The following is a 17187-nucleotide window of genomic DNA, read 5'->3' on the forward strand; positions in this document are numbered from 1 at the left end:
TGGATTCAATGTGACCCTTATTAAAACCCAGCTAGCATTTTTGCTGATGCTAGCTGATGCTCAGATTCTAAAATTCGTATGAAAATGCATGGGAACTGTAATAGCCAAAACAAACTTAAAAGAAAGAACTGGATAACTCTCACTTCCTGATTCCAAAGTACAAATTTACAATAATCAAGACTGTGCAGTACTAGCATATAGATACAGATATAAATCAATGGGTTAAAACAGAGAATCCAGAAATAAACCCTTGTGTTTTGGGTCAATTGAGTTTCGATAAGAGTGTTAAGACAAATCATTGGGAAAAGAATACTCCTTTCAATAAATGGTGCTGGCACACCTAAAAAACCACATACAAAGAATGAAGCTGGTTCCTCTACCTCACACCACATACAGAAATTGACGCAAAATGGTAATAGGCCTAAATGCAAGACCTAATGCCATAAAACTATTAGAAAAAAGCACAGGAATAAACCTTTGTGACCTTGTATTAGGTAGTGTTTCTTAGATACAACACCAAAACACAAGTGAGAAAAAAAATAGATAAGCTGAGCTTCATTAAAGTTAAAAACTTTTGTGCTTCAAAGGACCCACCAAGGAAGTGAAAACATAGCCCACCCACAGAATGGGAGAAATGTTTTAGAAATCATATGTCTAGTTAATTTATATACAGAATTTTAAAAAATCTCTGACACCTAAATAATAAAAATACAAATAATTAGACGTTTTCCAAAGAAGATATACAGATGTCCAACAGTCACATGAAAAAATGCTCAACATCTTTAATCATTAGGGAAAAGCAAATCATTAGCCATTTATTAGAAGTATTCCAAACAATGCCAACTTCACACCCACTACTATGGCTAATTTTTTAAAAAAGGAAAATAACAAGTGTTGGCAAAAGGACTTAGAGAAATTTGGAACTCTTATATATTGCTAAGGGAATGCAAAATCATGCAGATGTTTTGAAAATAGTATAGCAGCTCCTTGAAATACTAAACATAGAGTTAGCAGATAACCCTACAATTCCACTCCTAGCCATTTACCTGAGAGATTTGAAAATGTCTACACAAGAATTTTTCCTTATTAATAACATTATTTCACACTTGAACATTATTTCAAATGTTCATGGTAACATGATTCATAACCTGCAAAGTATCCAGAATACTCAAATTGGGTGATAAATGGGTGAACAGAATATGGTATATCCATACAGTGGAATATTATTTGACCAAAAAGTGGAATGACATACTGGTATGTGCCAGGGCCTTAAGAACATCTTGTTAAGTGATAAAAGCCACATAGCTTATGATTTTGCTTAAATAAAATGTTCAGAATAGGTAAATCCTTAGAGACAGAAAGTAGATGAATGATTGCAGGTGGCTGTGGGAAGCAGGAAAAATGGGGAGTGCTGGCTAATGAGTATGAGGTTTCTTTTGGGGGGCTTTTATTTATTTTTTTTTAAATATGGAATGCTTCATGAATTTGCATGTCATCCTTGCACAGGGTCCATGTAAATCTTCTCTGTATTGTTCCAGTTTTAGTATATGTGCTGCTGAAATGAGCCCTGGGAGGCTTTTAAATTGTTCTAAAATTAGAGTGGTGATGGCTGCAAAACTGCAAATAAGAGAAAGACAAATATATGATATCACTTATATCTGGAATCTAATATATGGCACAAATGAACATTTCTACAAAAAAGAAAATCATGGACTTGGAGAATAGACTTGTGGTTGCTGAGGGGAAGGGAGTGGGGTAGACTGGGAGCTTGGGGTTAATAGATGCAAATTATTGCCTTTGGAATGGATTAGCAATGAGATCCTGCTGTGTAGCACTGGGAACTCTGTCTAGTCACTTATGATGGAGCATGAAAGAAAAAAAAAGAAAATAAGAATGCAACTAATAGAATAAAATTTTGTTAAATAAAATAAGAATAATAATTTCTTCAGAAAAAGAAAGGACTGAGTTGTACTTCTTAAAAGGATAAATTTAATGTTATGTAAATTCTATCTGAATAAAACTTTTATAAAAGAAAAAATAGTGCTCCCTAAAGCTCCAGTCAAGCCCTTTTGATGATTGCAGCTACAGCCCTGCCCACAGCTTGACTGCAACTTCATGAGATTGTAATGCAGAGCTGCCCAACCAAGCCACTTCTAAATCGCTGACCAAAACTCTGAGATAATATTTTTTTAATCTGTTTAATTTTGAGGCAATTTACTATACAGTATTAGGAAACGAACACCATGCCTTTCAGTTTATTTATTCATTAACATTCACTACATGAACTCTGGGTATTGTAGACTTAATATAGTTGGCACCAGACACAGCCTAACCCTTCATGGAACTCCCTCTTTTGTGAGGGAAAGATGAGAAACTTAGGGTTTTTGACATAATGCAGTCATCAAATGTTCTGACATGTGCAGTAGTCACAAGTTCACATATTTTGTTAAGTTGTCTACTCAAGTGTTTTTGTAACCTGTTCAACCCTGTCTCTTTTCTCTGTAAGCATATATCATGTCCTTCATAATAATATGAATATTTGAAACCCTGCGAATATTTTTTAAGATACAGTGCCTTTGACACTAAAAAGTGTCATTGATCTTTTGGATTTTCTTCCCTTTCTTTCTCCTCATGGAGAGGCGAAAATTTCATGTATGTGTATGAAATCTAGTGTAGATCATGTTCTTCACAGAACTATCAACCCCTAGGTGAAATGTTGCTCTTCAATCTAAAAACGAAATATATTTAAAAAAAAAATAAACTCACAATGACAAACTGCTTGAATTGTGGCTCCATGTCTTGTTTACTTCCAGATATTAATCTAATTCCTTGTGGGCCAATCTTTCAACATTGTATTTTTAAAATTTTATTTAATAATTTAATAATTTGATTTAATAATGATTTTATATTAATTTAATAATAATTTTAATATCGTATTTTTTGTTGTTTCAGTGGCACATTTAGACCCATGAATGTTCCATGTGGTCTGTTGTTTCAGTGAAACCTGAGTCCATAACTCTTCTGAAGAGCAGTATATCTGCAGAATTACTCTGTTAATGTCCAGTTCCAAAGCCAAAGAGAGGACTAATATCTTACATAAATGAGAATCTAAATCAGACCGGCTTTCTAGAATCCATTCTCTCTTCTGAGTAACACCCAACTCAACTCTGCCACTGTCCTGGGGTGTCAGACCTCTCTCACCCTCTTACTTCTCTGTAGTGGAAGAGTGTTTACCATTTTAGAAATGACGTGGTTAATTTTAGTTCCTCTTTGCTGAAGATCATCCTCACAATGAAAATCTTAAGGCAAAATAAGAACTCAGATTTCTTTTTCTGCCCTATTCTTGCTACACTTTTGACAGAAGTGATCTTGAAAGGCAATACTTTTTTTTTTTTTTGCATGGGTTTTGTTTTCATTATATTTTTAGTATTAGGGAGTGGATTGGGGGGTGCAACTTAGTGCAGTGCATTAAAGCCGATACATCACCACCCATCAAGGACACTGCCCCTTTGGTATCCCTTTTCCTTGCTGATTTGAACCAGTCCCAGAAGCTTATGGTTGAGTAGCAGGAAGTTAAATGAAGTCTTCCAAAACTCTTAACATATTGCCTTGTGTAAATGGCCCATCTGAGTATTTCAGAAACCTAAAGTGAAGGAAAAGAACATTGAAAGCAGTAAAAAGATTAACACCTGTTTCTAGTCTTCAAAGAAATTGGAGCACACTGCATATATCCAGAAAAAACCATTTACTCTCTCCTGTTGAGACATTTTATTCAAATTTTCAATTCTGTATGCATGGCATCTGAATGCTTATGGGTTTGTTTCACTACAGAATTCCACACAGGAATTAGAAGATGGAGAAGTTATGAATGGTGTGCAGACAGAACTACTGACATCGCTGAAAACTATGGATGCATTGAGGTATTCTCTTTATGTGACTAAGGATATTTTATTTCAGTTTAATGTTTGTTTGTTTTTCTGGTTTATGGTTGTTTTTATTGTGTAGCAAAGATCAAGATAAGTAGAATACTGGAGGGAAACCTAATTCCAAAATTAACTGCTAAATTACTGTTTTTCTCTCATTTTCTTTATGCGATTGAAGAACTTCCTGACAAATATATATCAAAATGAGCCCCATTCCTTCCACCTCTTCTGAAACCTGGATTTTTTAATTGCTTTTTTCTTCTCTTTGAACAACAGTTTAAAGTGAACATTTCAGTTCATCGTGATTGTATTTTACTTTGACGTTAGCTCTTTGAATATTACTTTGTACTGTTTTTTTTAATGATCTTGCAATATTTTATTTTATGTACATAAAATGAATCTAGCCTATCAACCAGAATTTTTCATGTTTTTAGTGTAACTCATTGTATAAAGTCAGTCACACTCATGTTAACCTGTGCTTCCTTTTGCACTCATTTCTAGTTCATTCTGAGCTGCGGCCTGGGTTCAAATCCAGCTCTGCTGCTTATTAAGTCCAGGAGTTTAGGGACGTTGCTCATCAGTCTCTGCCTGAGTTTCTAGTCTGTAAAATGGAAATAGTATTAAAACCTTCTTCAAAGGGTTGGTATGAAGACAAAATTAGCTGACATACCTAAAGCATTTTCAGCAGTGCCTGAGTCAGAGAGTAAGCCCTGTTGCTGTTGCTACCACTTTTATTGTTATCATCATTCTCTGTCATCATCATCATCATTTTTAAAATTGCTTCACATTTTGTATATGTAAGTTTATATTTACTAGACTGTCAGCTTCAGCACTCTAAGGTGATCCTTCTGAGGTTGACGGTCATCCCATTCATTCAGAGTCAACATACTCCTTTCATTTAGTCCAGTGACTGATAGGTACCAAGCATGTTACATGGAATAAGCTTTAAAAAAAAAAATTAGTGATCAGGGAGTTCCCATCGTATCTCAGCAGAAACTAATCTGACTAGTATCCATGAAGATGTGGGTTCCATCCCTGGCCTCACTCAGTGGGTTAAGGATCCAGTGTTGCCGTGAACTGTGGTGTAGATCACAGACATGCCTTGGATCCCCTATTGCTGTGGCTGTGGTGTAGGCCGGCAGCTGTACCTCTGATTCAGCCCCCAGCCTGGGAACTTCCATATGCTGTGAGTGCAGCCCTAAAAAGAAAAAAAAATTTAAAAAGTGATCATCTTTTATCACACTGCTCTACTGTGTGGGTTTTCCTCAAGTTATGATTTATGGCCATATGACATAGTCACTCTTTATTTAGATTATTTCTTTGATTAATGAGCTGTACAATATTAAAAATTTGGTGCAGAAAATCTCTTGGGCACTGTCTTTAGAAGCTTGATAAGATTGTTTTTGGAGGTAGACATAATGAATGTAATACTCTTATTCTGTTTGCCTTTAATTTTATTTTTTTTAATGTTAGCTGTTTGGAAAGTTTGCTAACATCTTGGCTGAGTATTATGTAGATAGCTGTTATAGAGTAAATAACTGTTTGATTTATGGCTGCCTGAACAAATTGGCTAAGCTTTCTCCAGATACAAGGAATTTAGAAAAATGGAGTATAGGAATTTTAAAAATATGATATTATTTCATTAAAATACATTTGTGTGTCTATGTAATTTGATTACCAAAAACAGATTTTTGCATGAGTTTTATTGTCACCTTTAACAGGCTGAGTTGAGATTGAAAGTGATTAACTTCTAGAAACCCAATCCATATCCAACATTGTTTTTTTCTTTTTCCTTTTTTTCTATTTATGGCTATCCTGGCAGCATATGGAAGTTCCTGGGCTATGGGTCAAATTGCAGCTGCAGCTGCAGGCCTATACCACAGCACAGCAACACCAGACTGTAGCAACATCTGCGACCTATGCTGTAGCTTGCAGCAATGCCAGATCCCTAACCCATTGAATGAGGCCAGGGATGAAATCCTTACCCTCATGGCCTATATCCACCACTCTTATCTCCAAATCCTTGGACTCCATTGTCACTTGTGTATATCTTCTCGGATTCCTTAGTGTTTTGTGTCGTGCTGCATAACCAGGACTAGAAACTTCGAAATTATCTGGAATTAGTTTGAGGCCAAGTTGAGCAAGTAGAATGATTGGAAACTCATTTTCTTATAGGCTCTCTTTTGGGCATGAGAAGGTTTTTAATAGCTTGGAATGTGAAGTTGGGGGTGGTTTGATGGGGAAGTGTAGAGATTAAATTTTAAGAGAGGACATTTGTTATAGCTGGTGTGGGATGAGAGAGAAATAACTGAAGGAAATTAGGGGGTCCCTTACAGCTGAGTTACGTGATCTGTTTTTTCCTGGGGCAAGAAGAGCCTGATACTCCACAGAGCTTGGCTCAAGCAGTGGACTTTGGACTTACTTCCACGTGGATGGCTAAGTAAATTACTGTAGAGTCCATCTCAAAATGTCTTAAATCTGTTCTTATGTTTTAATCCCATTAATTAAATCTAATTCCCAGTTATTGCTCAAGCCTTTGTTACCTCTCAGACTATAATAGTCTAATTCTTCTCTTGAGTATCCATCTCTCCTTATTTTAATTCAGCTCATATATCATCACTAGATAAAAAAATTTTAATCCACAGCATTTATCAAACCATCTCATAGTTTCTAAACTTTTAGTTTATTTAAGTCTTAAGGTTAAACATTACTTATGTAACCTTGGACTAATTAGTAAACCTCTTTAAAATGTTTTTTCCCTTATGGAAAATGGGCCATTGAACTAGCACCATACTAAATGAAACATTAATTGCTATTGTAATTATCATTATTACACATGCTACACTTTACTGTGACTGTCATTCTCCCAAACAAGACTCTGAATTCTCCAAGAGATTCCTAACACCTAGTACAGGTCTTGGAACATAATAGTAGCACATTTGTTGAGTGAATGACTGAATGGCTAAAACACAGTGCTTCATAAATTATAAGTGTAGCTGGTAATGGCTTACCCATTATTAACACAAATGTTCCTATTTAAAGAAAAATAACATTTAGGGGGAGTTCTCCAAATAGTCTTATAGTATCTCTTATGAAGTACACTTAGTTTATTTGATCTTAAGATGACAATGAAGCAAGAGGTCTTTGGGGGGTGTTTCTTTTTTTAAAAAATGAAATTACACTTTAAGCTTCTCTTTATTGGAAAGTGATCACTTAAATAAGCCAGTATAAAATCTAAAAGGAAAAAAAAAACTTATTTGTAAATGTCATGATAAACACAAGGAACAGCAGAAGAATAAACATGAAGATATAAAAATGGACATCAAAATCGTAAAATGTGGGGAAGGAAAGTAAGAAAATCTGGACTCTTTCTTTTTTTTTTTTAGAATGTGTTCGAGCCCATATGACTATCAGGCTAAAGCCAACAAATGTGAGAAGGGTTTAACCTGCTTGGAAAAACAGGGTAACCACAAATGAAAACTAAACAATACATTCACAAAAACTAAAAACAAGAGGACACGAGCATAAAGTAAAAGGAAATCATCCAACCAAAAAAAGAAAGGAAAAAAGGAGAAACAGAATCAACTGGAAAGCAAGGTTTAAAATGGCAGTAAATACATATTTATCAACAATTACCTTAAATGTCAATTGACTAGATGCTCCAATCAAAATACATAGAATGGCAGACATGTTTAAAAAAACAAAATGCTTCCTACAAGAGACTCATTTGGGGGCAAAAGACACATATAAGTTGAAAGTGATGGAATAGAAAAAGCGTCTCTTTAAAAATAGCAAGTAGTATACGCAAAAGACCGCTTCATTCCTAGTGTCTGCCTCATTCTTAACCTTACCTTATTCCAGATTTGCCCCTTTTCGCATGCTGAAAACTGTCATCACATTTTATCCTATCTTCTCCTTTGCCTCTGATATCAATTCATTTGGCAAATTATTGACAGAGTCCATCTCAAAATACCTTGACTCCTTCCCCATGTTTTCATGTTTTATTTCTGTAATCATTGTTCAAGCCCTCTTACCTCTCAGCTGCATTATGGCAATAATTTACAATTCCTATCTCAAGTACCAATTTCTCCCTTGTCTTTCCCTCTTCTAGTTGAACCCACATGTCCCTGCCAGGTGACATGTTTCTAAATCACAGCATTGATCACAGTGTTCCTCAGTTCTGAAACCTATAGTGAGTCCACCACAGAATTAAGCATGATTTTTTTTTTTTCAGTGTGGAACTTGACCTGTCGCACTGAGATTTGATCTCAAGCTGATGGTTCAACCTTATCTCCTCATTATCTTCCCTTCTCCTCCCATCTCTTCCTTCTTCCTGTAATATCACTGCCCATCGATGTATCTACAAACCATCCTGGTTCAGTCTCTGAGCACAAACAGTTTTCTCTCCTGTGTACAAGCTCTCTGCCCCCTCTCCAGCTTTTCTGATTGAAGATCCACTTGCCATTCACCATTCCACCTAAAATTCTACCTCCTTTGAGAAAACTTTCCTTCTTCCAGCTTCCCTTCTTGATCCTGTGCCCTCTTCCTCTGAACCTCATCAGAAAGCTACCTCTGCTTTGAAACTCACATGTCAAAGTGGTTGAAAACTACTGCTCTGAGTTATCATTGATTCCTTTCATCAGTGTCTTATAGTTTTCAGAGTACAGATCTTTTGCCCTTTTATGGAGGTTTATTCCTGGATATTTCATTGTTTTCACTGTGATGGTCAATGGGATCATTTCCTTAATTTCTCTATCTGCTCTTTCATTGTTAGTGTATAGAAATGTGAGAGATCTCTGTGTGTTAATTTTGTTTCCTGAAACTTTACCAAATTCATTCATGAGTTCTAGTAGTTTTCTGATAGGATCTTTAGGATTTTCTACATGTAGTACCATGTCATCTGCAAACAGTGACAGTTTTACTCTTCTTTTCCAATTTGAATTAATTTAATTTCTTTTGCTTCTCTGCTAGCACTTCCAAAACTACATTGTATAAAAGCAGAGGGAGTGGACGTCCTTGTCTTGTCCCTGATCTTAGCAGAAATTCTTTCAGCTTTTCACCATTAAGAATGATGTTAGCTATGGGTTTGTCATATATGGTCTTTACTGTGTTGAGATAGGTTCCCTCTATGACCACTTTCTGGAGGGTTTTGTCAAAAACTGGCCTTTCTCAAAAGCTTTTTCCACATCTATTGAAATGATCATATGGTTTTTATTCCTCAGTTTATTAATGTGGTGCATCACACTGATTGATTTGTGGATATTGAAAAATCCTTGCATCCCTGGGATAAATCCCACTTGATCATGGTGTATGATCCTTTCAGTGTATTCCTGGATTCAGTTTGCTAGTACTTGGATTGTAAGAATCAATATTGTAAAAATAAATATACTGCCCAAGGCAATCCGCAGATTCAGTGTAATCCCTATTAAATTACCAATGGCATTTTTCACAGAATTAGAATAAAGATTTTTTAAATTTGTATGAAAACAGAAAGACCCTGAGTAGCTAAAGCAATCCTGAGGGGAAAAAATGGAGCTGGAGGAATCAGGCTCCCTGACTTCAACTGTACTACAAAGCTACAGTCATCAAAAGAGTATGGTATTGGCACAGAAACAGAAATATAGATCAATAGAACAGGATAGAAAGCTCAGAAATAAACCTGCACACCTGTGGTCAACTAATCTACTACTTAGGAGGCAAGAATATACAATGGAGGAAATACAGTCTCTTCAATAAGTGGTGCTGGGAAAACTGGACAGCTACATGTAAAAGAATTAAATTACAGCACTCTCTAATATCATATACAAAAATAAACTCAAAATGGATTAAAGCCCAAAATATAAGACTGTATACTATAAAACTCTTAGAAGAAAACATAGGATGAACACTCTCTGACATAAGCCACAGCAATGTATTCTCATATCCACCTCCTAGAGTAATAAAAATAAAAATAAACAAATAGGACCTAAACTTAAAAGTTTTGCAAAGGCAAAGGAAACCATAAGTATAACAAAAAGATAACCCATATAATGGGAGAAAATATTTGCAAATGAAGCAACTGACAAGGGATTAATCTCCAAAATATACAACCCATGCAGCTCAGTATCCCCCCCCAAAAAAACATACAACCCAATCAAAAAAATGGGCAGAAGATCTAAATAGACATTTCTCCAAAGAAGACATACAGATGGCAAAAAAAAAAAAATGAAAATATGATCAACATTTCTATTATTAGAGAAATGCAAATCAAAACTACTACCAGTCAAAATGGCCACAATGAAAAAGTCTACAAACAATAAATGCTTGTGAGGGTATGGAGAAAAGGAAGCCCTTCTACACTGTTAGTGGCAGTGTAACTTGGTATAACCACTGTGGAAAACAGTATGGAGGTTCCTCAAAAAACTAAAAATAAAACTTCCATATGATCCACCAATCCTAATCCTAGACATCCATCCAGAGAAAACCATAATTCAAAAAGATACACACATCCCAGTGTTCATTGCAGCACTATTTACAATAGCCAAAGCATGGAAGAAACCTAACAAGGAAGTCCTCCACCAACAGAGAACTATATGAATAAGATGTGGTACATATATACAATGGAATATTACTCAGCCATAAAAAAGAATGAAATAATATTATTTGCAGCAACATGGATGCAACTAGAGAGTATCATACTAAGTGATGTAAGTTGGAGAAAGGCAAATATCATGTGATATTGCTTATATGTGGAATCTGAAAAAAAAAAAGGATACAAATGAACTTATTTTCAGAAAAGAAACAGACCCATAGACTTTGAAAACAAACTTATGGTTACTAAAGGGGACAGGTATGGGGAGGGACTGCTGAAGGTTTGGGATTGACATATGCACACTGTGGTATATGGAATGACTGGCCAACAGACACCTTCTGTATAGCACAGGGAACTCTACCCGATAGTCTGTGAATCTCTAAGGGAAAAGAATCTGAAAAAGAATGGACGTGTATATATGTATAACTGAATTACTTTGTTGTTTGGAAGAAATTATCACAACATTGTAAATCAACTATACTTCAATACAACTTTAAAAAAAAAAAAAGAAAACGACTGCTCTGAAAAGCAGTCCGTTTCAATTTGAGTACTGACTTTATTTTATATAAATAGTGTGATGTTAGACAGATTATTTAACCTAAGCATCAGTCTACTTCTCTGTAAAATGGAAGTGATATGTTTGTACATTTGATGTGAGTGCCTGTTATAATGCCCAGAAGACGATTAACACACAGCTGCCCCCTCCCCCAATAGCTGAAATGCATTGAGAATGTACTGCGTTTACTACTACTTTTCTGCTACTTTGTATTTTTTTTAATAACCTGTCCTAATCTGCCCCCTAGGTTAGGAAGTCCTCAAGCCTTAGACTTTGTTTTTTCCTTGCAGAGCTTCTTCAGTGGAAACCACTCAATTAATACTTGTTGAACTCAAGTGCATTAAGTGAATTCCTCCACCTTCAACAACAGATTCTTTATTAGATTTTTTTACTCAGTATATTCACATCAACAAGACATTCCACCATCAAGTAGACTGCAGTGTCATCCTCAAGCTCTTCTTAGAGGTTTCTCCTTGTGACCCATCTCTCACATCACTGTCAATGACAGTGCTGGACATCCATCCCCAAAGAACACGAGCCAGTAACTCCCTTCACTTATTACAACCCATTGTCCTATCAGCACTCTAATTATAAAGAGAAACATGTTCCTCAATTCTACAGTGTTTAAAGATTAAAAAAAAAATCAAAACTCTTACTGAGGAAATAAGTTGAGAAAAATTAAAAAATAGAAAGGTTGAAATAGATTATTCCCTTTTAATCCATAAGCTTATTTGTTCCCTCAGAAAGCTCTAATAATCACACTAATAGCTGATATCATTGAGCCCTTCGCATATGCTAGATACTGTGTGTATAATGTTTATAAATACGGTTCTCTATTTTTTTCTTTAAAACCAACGATGCTGTTAGGAACATATCTTAATTTCCTCATTGCCTAAAGGAGGAAGCCAATACTTTTGGTCTTACTTTAAATGATTTCCTCAGACACCTGACTCAAAGCCCCATCAGGATACTTTCTTTTTCTTTTTCTTTTTTTTTTTTTTTTTTTTTTTTTGCCTTTTCTAGGGCTGCTTCCCTCGGCATATGGAGGTTCCCAGGCTAGGGGTCTAATCGGAGCTACAGGGGCCGGCCTTCACCAGAGCCACAGCAACCCGGGATCCAAGCCACGTCTGCAACCTACACCACAGCTCATGGCAATGCTGGATCCCCAATCCACTGAGCAAGGCAAGGGATCAAACCTGCAACCTCATGGTTCCTAGTCAGATTCGTTAGCCACTGCACCATGACCGGAACTCCCAGGATACACTTTCTAAGTTGATCATGATTTCTCTTCTGCAACAGAGCATCTCCCCATCCCTGCCCTCAGTCTTGTCTCTTCCTTCCCCTACACAAGTGGCATATCACTGGGCTGACTGATTTTAAAGATGCCGTGCCTATGCCTTGTGTGGATAAATATGACCTACAACCGTCTCTCTGCAGCTTCTATTGTGTTTTCCTCCCTCAAGTGTCATGTCTTTCTTCTGAAAGGAAGCAAATGGAGCACTTTCGATCTAGTTCTTGCCATAGCCATTCACAACAGGCTCATTTTAAACCACTAACTCTGTACTTTCACCCATAGTTTTGTCCTAAACTCAGATTGGCAGCTGGTTCCAGTGATTTTTTTTTTAATTTATTTTTTATTGCTATTTCCCCCAACACACTTTTTTTTCCCCCCATACAGCATGGGGACCCAGTTGCACATACATGGTTCCCGTGATTATTAGCATCAGTTTTGTCAATTTGACCTTAGAACATGTAGCTTGCTTAATACTATTGGACCTAATACTTTGTGACGATCTGCTTTTGTGTAAGTGTGTCTTAGAAAGTTGCAGAGTTAGGTATTTTGAGCTTAATGAAATCTTCCAACTATTCTTTGTGTAACTGAAATATTTTTCCTTTGTCCCACAGTTCATTTTTTTTGTCTGTGTTTCACCAGGAGCTGCCAATCACTTTTTCTTTCTGCTGCTCACCTCATTCTCTATATTTTCCATTCTCAGTCCACCTCCTAAACCTAAGTAAATGTGTGCATACCCTGCTCAGTGGTCCTTGAACTTCACTCTGCAGTTTGCCTAAACAAATAGCATCAATAGCATATTTTCACATCTTACTAAAATCTCATTTTATGAGATGTGTATTCAAGTAATTGTGTCTAGCCCTACTTTCTGTGTTTATCTTCCAAGAGGGTGTATATACAGAGATTTCTATAGAACTCCATCAAGTATATATAACACTGAGTGTTTTTTTATAAAATATGGACTGGTCTACGAGGCTTCCTTTTTTCAAAAGCTTTTCTTTCCATCTCGGAACAAGTAATGGATAATAGTTTATAAAGAGCATGGTAAAACATAGTGTGTATAAAACTTGTAATTACTGTCTATATTAAATAGATCTAATTCTCCAACTGCCTGCATATTACAATCAACAAAATTGAAAGTCTTTTATCCTTTTTCTTCCTGGGATAATGACATTTTTGTTATAGTAATTTAACATCTGTCAAATATCACTCTGGCCCTAAAATTGTGACTACCATGTATAAAGATAGCATAAAAGTTTATTCTGAAATACTGAAAAAGGTAATCTTAATATAAAGTTGAAACAAACCTTAATATTGCGTCCCCCCAAAAGTTTTAGTGTTTTAAAACGAGACTGATAACTTTAACAAGTTATAAGATTTACTTTATTAAGGGAATGTAAAAATACAAGATTGTTGAATACTGAAGAGTAGATATTAGTATGATATGTAAATTTTATGATGCTGTGCAGTAGAGCTTTTGAATGGGGTAAAGAAATCTTTGCAAACTAGAAAAAAGAATCCATAAAGCCATCCTAAAAATGTTTAGGCTGAAATCTTGTAGTTTATACTAAACACATATTTCCAAAAGCCTCTGTATGATACACATGAATGCTATCAGCATGTGGATATTTAATACATTTATTAGGGAAGATTTGTGTTATGTTCTATGTGAAAAACTATAAAAATACATTATAAAGTGAGATAATAAAGTTTCAATGATTAAACAAGATTTTAGTCTCTGTTTTTAAAAGTCTTTAAAACCATATTGTAACCTTGGAATGTAAATACCTCAGGTTTTGTCTTCCTCAAATAACTATGAATCCACTATAAATCTGTTATTATATAAAAATGATTGCTTTGAGGTCCACTAAAACCTACACAGCTTTCTCTTCCCATCAGATATTTTATATTCAGGACTTATAATGCATACCTATATATAGTATTTCATATGCATGTATTCATATAATGTCTTTATGCTCACATGGAAAGTATAGAGAAGAATCTTTTATCCTATGATATTAGCACTCTCGATTTATTTTGTTTCTAACTTTTATTCCAGGCCTCTTGATATAGCCTGCTTGACTGGACAAATTTTAAATATATCAGCAATATCTGAGCAAAACTCATTTGAAATTTATTAACAGTTTTGAAATTCCATCATATGCCATCAATGTTGGAAACCGACTTGCTCTTTTTGGCAGGCCTTAATGATAATAGGTTTGCAATGAAAACACATTAAAAAGAAGCCTAATCCACTGATGAAAATATATTTAATGTATTTATTTTAGATTGCTGATAATTTAGGGAATACTTCACGCAGAGTGAATTCATCAGGCATTTTGCTTTCTTAATGCTGTTCTCAACTTTCCAGCAAGGAGCCAAAATTTCCCCATTTTCAATTTGAAGCAGAAAAGCATTTGTAGCAGCTGTAGCTCTTAATTTGACATCTAGTTTCAGGTCATTTTCATGTAAATAGGAAACAATAGAGACCTGCCTATAATTTCCATAATGGGGATGTTTGCTTCAACTTTATCGTTTTTCTCCCAGCAATTTTATTTTCTCTCTCTGGGATTAAAGGAGCCAATAATTGTTCACGGTTATTATTTTTCATCTTTATAAAAACTTGTTAGTTCCACTTTCTATTCCTCCAAAGCTCCCAATGCCTTGTATATTTCAGTCATACACACTATCCATTAATGTTTCTAGCTCATCCTTTCCTTAATCTGAAGTAGGTTAGGCAGGTCAGGCTTTCTATTTCTTTCTGTAATACCTTTTCTCCAGGCTTTGTAACTTCTTTTTCCACCTCTTAAAAAAAAAAAAAATAGGAGGTGAAAATTTGGAATTGTTTTACTGAATACAACTGATGCCTTATTGAAAGGCAAGTTTAAGATTTGATTTATAATGCTTTGAACATGCCCATATGTATAACCAACTGTGGCTTCACAATTGTTTAAAATGTAATTCTGTGCTTTTTCTAATAAATGCATATTTTATTTGATTTTCCTCTGTTCTGGGGAAAAAAAAATCCTACTTTCTGCTTAAGCATAGATATGCTTAATTCCCTGTATTTTATCATCTATACAGTAATTCTCAAGTGTGTCTCAATGGAGAGAAATTTCATTTTTGTGTACATCCTTTTAAATGTGTTGATGTATGCAGATTAAGTTAAATAGGAAGTTATTTTTGTAGGTAGTCATTTCTACTTGTTCCTCTTTTAGGAGAAAAAATAAGAAATCAGATAGTCTTTTAAACATTTTATTTCCTGGATCTTCTGAACATACCAGCAAATCATGTATTCCTTTGATTTTATCCCTGCTGCTGAATTTACAGTAGTTGTTAGAATCTCAAGTTTTTTGTTTTTCTTTTTAATGTGCCATATCTGTTTTTGTGTGTGTGTGTGGTTTTTTTTTTTTTTTTTTTTGCAAAGACTCATCTGTGCTCTTATTTTTATTTTTCCTGTCCCAGTGTCATGACAAAAACGGTGGAGATTTCTGGAGAAGGAGGCCCCTTGGGAATACATGTAGTGCCCTTCTTTTCATCTCTGAGTGGAAGGTAAGATGTTTTCCTTATATCAGAAGCATACGCTAATGAAAAACTTGACTTGAGCTCATTTTCCTAAACATTGTTCAGAAGAGGATTAAGTGTATATCTCTGTTGTTTAGATAGGCACCTCCGAGATGCACTTCTATTGGCCACTTAAGGGTTAGAAACAAAATCAAATCACTTATTTCTAGGATATGATGGAAAAGAAAAAAAATCATGGTTTCTGTATTTACAATTAATTAAGAAGTATTTTCTTAAAGTATTCTTATCAGTGGCACACAGTAAAAAGAAAAGGTGGAAAAGATGTTAACATATTTTTGACAAATATTGCAGCTGAATGCTTTAACATTCAAAAATAGACAAACAAGTGAAATATATTTCCAAATTGATATTTCTTGATATTCCTCATGTATTAGAACTATAGAGCTTAGAATAATAAATGTTCTAACATTGTTAGTAGCTATATCAGAAGCTAAATATGTTTTGATGATTTTAGCTATAGTGGCAAAATGCCTTTATGTTATTTATTTGTTCTAAAATAAAAAGTAATCAATTAAAAATAATTTACCACATTATTTTGAAATTTTAAAGATGTAATCCACACTGGTAAATGGCAATTTAGATTGTGTCATTTCATGAAATTCATGTCTACTCAACTGGTAAAACTTGTTTTACTGACTGAAATTAAAGTGTGTTCCTGGAAAAAAAAAAAAAAGTGTGCCTAGGAGTTTGTTCTGGTACTATTATAGCAACCTTACAAAACTAGTAGTAGATATTATGTTACTTTTCAATAGGATGACTAACTTTAGCACTAGATTGATACTGACAGAGGCTGTCAGATAAAGAAAACCAATTTCTCACCCATATGACATGATTTTAATTAATTTGCTAAATTTCTTTTTATTTATTTATTTATTTATTTTGGTCTTTTTCTTGCCATTTCTTGGGCTGCTCCCGCGGCATATGGAGTTTCCCAGGCTAGGGGTCGAATTGGAGCTGGAGGCACCCGCCAATGCCACAGCTCCCAGCAACGCCAGATCCCTAAACCACTGAGCAAGGCCAGGGATCAAACCCACAACCTCATGGTTCCTAGTCAGATTTGTTAACCACTGAGCCACGACGGGAACTCCTAAATTTATTTTCTTAAATTAAATGCATCATTGAAAAGGCAAAATATCTGATTTTAGCTTAGGTGATCAAAGATGAGAAAAGTCAGTTGATTTTTCTCAAGGTCATGCAAAATGCAGATCTCCTGACTTGCCCTCACTCCATTGCTCTTTCTAGAACAAAAAATTTCCCAAAG

General features: G+C 35.1%; 1 protein-coding gene and 1 non-coding gene across 2 annotated transcripts in view; one reads left to right on the plus strand and one right to left on the minus strand.

The window, feature by feature from the left end:
• Positions 1-17187, plus strand: part of PARD3B (par-3 family cell polarity regulator beta) — a 1037082-nt gene that overhangs the window by 536182 nt on the left and 483713 nt on the right. The window contains exons 5-6 of the mRNA XM_047773303.1: positions 3832-3920; positions 15807-15893. Coding sequence (XP_047629259.1) covers positions 3832-3920; positions 15807-15893 — 176 coding nt within the window. The remainder of the gene's footprint in view (positions 1-3831; positions 3921-15806; positions 15894-17187) is intronic.
• On the minus strand, positions 1462-1568 carry LOC125123737 (U6 spliceosomal RNA). The gene has a single exon (XR_007134129.1). It is a non-coding gene; the product is annotated as a U6 spliceosomal RNA (small nuclear RNA).

Source organism: Phacochoerus africanus, chromosome 3, assembly GCF_016906955.1.
Source record: "Phacochoerus africanus isolate WHEZ1 chromosome 3, ROS_Pafr_v1, whole genome shotgun sequence".
Lineage (NCBI taxonomy): Eukaryota > Metazoa > Chordata > Mammalia > Artiodactyla > Suidae > Phacochoerus > Phacochoerus africanus.